The 5306-nt window shown below is 37.3% G+C and overlaps 1 protein-coding gene across 1 annotated transcript in view; it reads left to right on the top strand.

Annotated features, from left to right (window-relative positions):
• The first annotated feature begins 2230 nt into the window (after nt 1-2230).
• The window catches only part of LOC105617946 (homeodomain-interacting protein kinase 2), a 15289-nt gene continuing 12213 nt past the window's right edge, over nt 2231-5306 (top strand). Inside the window, exon 1 of the mRNA XM_012199482.1 lies at nt 2231-2578. Coding sequence (XP_012054872.1) covers nt 2231-2578 — 348 coding nt within the window. The remainder of the gene's footprint in view (nt 2579-5306) is intronic.

The following is a 5306-nucleotide window of genomic DNA, read 5'->3' as shown; positions in this document are numbered from 1 at the left end:
ATATATATATATATATATATATATATATATATACAATATTCATTTTTATACAAAAAGTATAAATTTTTGATTTAAATCATCTTTTACTGTTAGAAAGGGTGCACTGTGTGCATCTGATCTTTCAATTATTAATCTGAATTTTTTTTTTTGACGTTAAACTGATTAATGTCAAAAAGTAAGTGCTGCAAGCGATAACATTTCGGGTGGAGCTCTCATTCTTTGTATGTCATCTTGCATGATATGAACACGTCATTTTCGCATACAAAGCAATAATTTTCAATGTAGGACGTAGCAGGGCATACTCACACGTGACCAAGATTTACGATTTTCCGTGATAGGTTGAAGAGCTAAGAAGTTCTTAAAATAGAGAGTTCCGAAACCGACAGGTTATTTCGAGACATAAAACGTTAATGTATCCATATGATAAGAGTGGCTAATAGCTTAGAAACGAGCGGCGAAAATTCTCAGCTATGATGGCGACAAAGCAGCAGAGGATAAAAGAACGTCATCGAGACGTAACCGTCGGTTAACCGGTAAGCCTCGTGGAAATTGTTTGCTCTTCGCAAACAAACAGTCGTACTTATTGGAAAAAACCGAGAAGCGCGGCCCCTCCGATTGTTCGCACTTAGAAATATGATATCTGGCGACTGCTCTTTGAGAATCACTGACCTAAACTGACGACGTGGACACACGTCGACGAAGAAGGCTTTAAAATATTCATGGTCGTTGGCTTTACTTTTTGTGTTCCCCGCGGTATTTTTTTCCGCCATAATGGCACATACTTTTGCGTCGAGGTGTCTTTCAAATGTCCGAGGAAACAGTGTCACTACTTGAATATTTAACGTATTGGTGTCGTTTTAATTTTCTGCGATACAGCAAGTTATTTAAGAGCTACTACTATTTTTTTAACAATTAAACATCTATTATTTCAGCTTCAGTATTTATGATTGAATTTCAAGTCCAACAGCAATTCGCGCGCATTTAATTTATTTAATTAAAAGATATATTTAAAATTTGTAAATAAAATTAGACGCCGATGTGAATAAATAGAAGAGAAGGAATTCTATTTTTAGTCAACTGAAAATTTTCGGTCAATCGTTTAACCGAAAATAGAATTCTTTCTTTTCTTTGATTTATTCTTGTCAGTTGAAATTTCACTTATAATACACGCTTTACTGAACTTTATACACTTTATACACGCTTTCTGAAAAATGACGTTCTCTTTTAGTTACTGGTTATTGCAGCAAAATCTCTATATATCTCTTCGATAATTAATAAGAATCGCATAGAATATCGATGTGAACCTGGCGCTCAACTTTATCTAAAATAAAAATTAATACCGCATAGACCGTTTGTTTTTTTTATTTACACAAACGGGTACAAACGATTCTTTTTCGAATGCCATTGATCCCATTTCGATACTTAAAAATTGGCTAAGTTCGCTATATAGGGCTCGCGCAAAAACTGAAACGTGCTGTATCTTCGAACCCTTTGAGGTACAAACGAAAGTAGGAAAGGCACAAACGATTTTCTTTCGAATGGCATAAATGAAATTAAAAAAAATTTTAAAGTTCCGCGTTGATAATTTTTTATTTTTCACTTTTTGTTTAACTGTTTGAGGTACAAACGAAATAATGATCGGTACAAACAAGTACAAACGAAGTACAAACGGCCTGCGGTATTAATTTTTATTTTTGATAAAATTAAGCGCCAGGTTCACATCGGTGCAGATAGAATGAAGCAGATTCTGGTTCAAATTTCAACTGAAGTGATATTTTTTAAAATAAATGCAGTGTTTTAAAATGTTTATTAACCTTATTATTAAATTGAAGATCAATGTAATTTGTGATGTTATTTCTAGCTTCAGTTTATCATTACGTTTCAAGTCTGACAAACCGGCGTGCAGTTTAGAATTAAAAAATATATTGGAATGTTTGCCTATGAATATCATCAAGTACTATGATTCGATTTTGATCGAAAATAAGATTTTTTTTCTTTTTCATCAAATCTATCAAATTAATACAGAAATATTATTAGGCACAAAGATTCGGCCTCGACTGTATTTGACACTTCTTCCTTATTTGTGTTAATTAAAAAAATCTCTGTCCGAGAAATCGATATTGTAATAAGATATCGATTATAATATTGAATAAAAATTCAACGTCGTAAAGAAATTAATGGACCGCTGACGTTTAACACTAATGAGGTCGTTACTTTCTGATTGCAGGGAATGTGTGACATGTTCATCCAAACACAGCAGACGAGTAGCGTCAACGGCAGCAGCAGCAGCAGCAGCAGCAGCAGCAGTAACAACACCGTTCACCACCCTAGCAAGAAGCGCAAGTTAGATTACAACGTGAGCCAGCCGGTGATCCAGCACGCATTGGTCCAATCGACCAGCGACTACCAATTGGACAATACCGGTCTGCAACAACGGTACTCCGTGAACGGTGCTAATACCGCATTTAGCTCGCTGCACAACAATAATGCGCTGCAGAAGAATAGCCCGAACCAGCAGACCCTGGTACGAGCCTCGACTATCAAGCTCTTAGACACGTACCAGCGCTGTGGCCAGAAGGTTGGTTTCATGCCATTTCCTACGTTTCTTTTGTCGTCGCGCTTCTAATTGTTCGATGGACAATCCATGCCTCCTCGCGTTCCCCGCGCGTGTCTATACTATGCGTCCGACGCGCTAAATCTGGCCTGTCGACTTCTTGTGTCTCGTCCACTATACTTAATCCTTTGTCTGCAATTATACTTTTATTGTTTGATTTTTCAATGACGTTAGCATGATTGATGTCCATTTTTACCAACGTAGATCAATTTTAATGTCAATTTTAATTTACTCTTTTTCTTTATCTCGTTTTAGAACTATAAAAAGATAAAAAGTAAATTACATCGAGATTAATTTATACTGATTAAAAATGGATATGAGTCTCCTTTCTCCTTTTGTCTCTTTTTTTTTTTCAATAGTATTCGTTATTAATATTTTGACTATCGCACAGGCTTTTGTAATCGATTTCTGGCACTATTATTTTATATCTAATAATATCGGTATATGACATAATTTTATGTTTTTTTTAAATATTCATGAAATATATGTGAATATTTTAAATTGATACGTGCGATGCCTCGAATTTACGCATAAATATATATTCAATTGGCTGTATATTATACATCCAATTGTTTGTCCATATTTCTCGCTACAAACGCGCAGCTATTTGTATATTGTCCTTTTTTTTCAGTACGGCGTGTAATCTGCACAATGAGCAAACAATTCGCAATGTCTCAATGTCATTTGTTTGCCGGTTTTGAGTTTCGCGGCAGCTTGTTGTCGTCTCGCCGTTACTTCGTATCCTCTCAGATCGGCTGTTATGCACACGTATACGTGTGTTATTACGAGAACGGTAATGTTTCGTCGTTAGTTTTCTGTATTCTCCTTAACGGAGGGCAAGCAGAGGGAGAAACTTTCCATCCGCCGTTCTTGTATGTCGCCGTCTTTAGCGCTCCGGCGAATAAAATTTAATGATCGCTTACCGCTTATTGGCATACGGCGCAGATCGAGAGCTAGATCGTTTTAGCCGAGACCGCGTTTGGCAACGTGAAGTCGTGATACTTCTCGCTTCGCAACTGTGATGCCTCTTGCTGCAAGCCGCGGCGAAAGGGAAAGGCTCGATCTGCAACAATCTCTAGATTGTACAGCAAGAAGATGCTGTACCGTCCGTTCGTCGTTTGTATGTCGTTTCACTGCTTATCCGTTGCGGATTTTACGTACCGATCTCTCGGCTGCCTCTCACACACAACAGTCGCGTCACGATCGTTCAATAGAATCGCCCCGCGATTAATCGGCTGCCGCGACGAGGCTAATCCCAAAGATGGTCTCTCCGAGAGAGACCTCGCAAAGCTTTTGACGTGGATCTGTTTCTGGTGTGCGTGGCACTAAAGCTTAACTAACGCTTAAGAATCGCACTAATACCTCGTCTGACACGACATCATCCTCGGTACGTTTCCTCTCGCGCTCGTCATTCTTATTTGTTCCAGCAAAGTTTCGCGTCGCAGTTGCGACTCGATGTCGATTCGGTGATATTGCACGATTCGAAGCTACATGTCACGATGTTTTCGCTGATTCATTGCGCTTGCGATATGAGTGTCTCCTAAACATTCTCGTTCCGCTATATACGATTAGGTATACAAAATATCTCGTGACGTCGTTGCGTCGTGCCGCTTTATTATGTCGCGCGATTCTCGCCGTTCTGTTGCAACACTAATATGTACATTTCTACCATAGAGATTAATTTTAATCTCAATTTAACTTACTTTTTATTTTTTTTTCTAATTTTAAGAATTAGAAAAAAAAACGATAAGTAAGTTAAACTCGTGCTTCGCAATATTTCGACATTTTTTCATCATTTAATATGTTGATTAAATTGCATTAATTAATTTCAAGGAACTAAAATGAAAATGACAACTCCTATAAAAAGAATGAATGCTAAATTTATTTTAACAAGAATAATTCAAATTTACTGATACTTATATAAAGAACTTATATAAAGAACTAATATTGTAGTACATTCAAATATATTTATTTTAATATTATTTCTCAGTGAAAGATGAATTATTTTTACTCATCAGAATGTTTATTATTTAAACGATCACTGCGTAGTAACTCCATTAGATCCACTGTCAGCTCCAAAGGGATAATTGATCCCCAATAGACCCACATCAACTCCGAAGGGTTAATCTACGTAGGTAGAAATGGACCTAAGACTTGCGTGCGTCGAGAACTTCAGATTGCCGAGGTTCCAATACTCATTTCTGCCAATATAGATAAACTTGAATCTCGTTCAATTTATTCTCCATTTTTTTTAATTCTTAGAAGAAGTTGGACGGAGATTAAAGTTAATCTACATTGGTGAAAACAGACATAAATCATCCGGCTAATCTGAAGTTCCTGGCTATTTAAATAGCATGCAGTAGCCAGTAACGGAATCTATTTGGCGTGAATGCCAATGTCCCGTAGTATTCCGAAATGATCGACAAGCGGTCCTCGATTGATCTTTGCGCATTCTCATCGCGTGTTTGATTTTGCATTTACGGCAAAACGCCACGTCCAAGAGGCAACGAGCTTCTAATGACAGAGGAGGTATCACAATTTCCTTGACGCTCGTTAATTCTCCGATTTGCGATCGTATGGCGCAACGTTATAGGAAACTGACGTCTATTACCAGGAAACTAACTTTATGAGTACCACTACAAACGAATTCGATATTCGTGATGCTTTATACACCCTCCCTCCCCACACACAC

Source organism: Atta cephalotes (genome assembly GCF_000143395.1).
Source record: "Atta cephalotes unplaced genomic scaffold scaffold00015, whole genome shotgun sequence".
Classification (NCBI taxonomy): Eukaryota; Metazoa; Arthropoda; class Insecta; order Hymenoptera; family Formicidae; genus Atta; species Atta cephalotes.
This window is presented reverse-complemented; position numbering and strand designations above follow the sequence as displayed.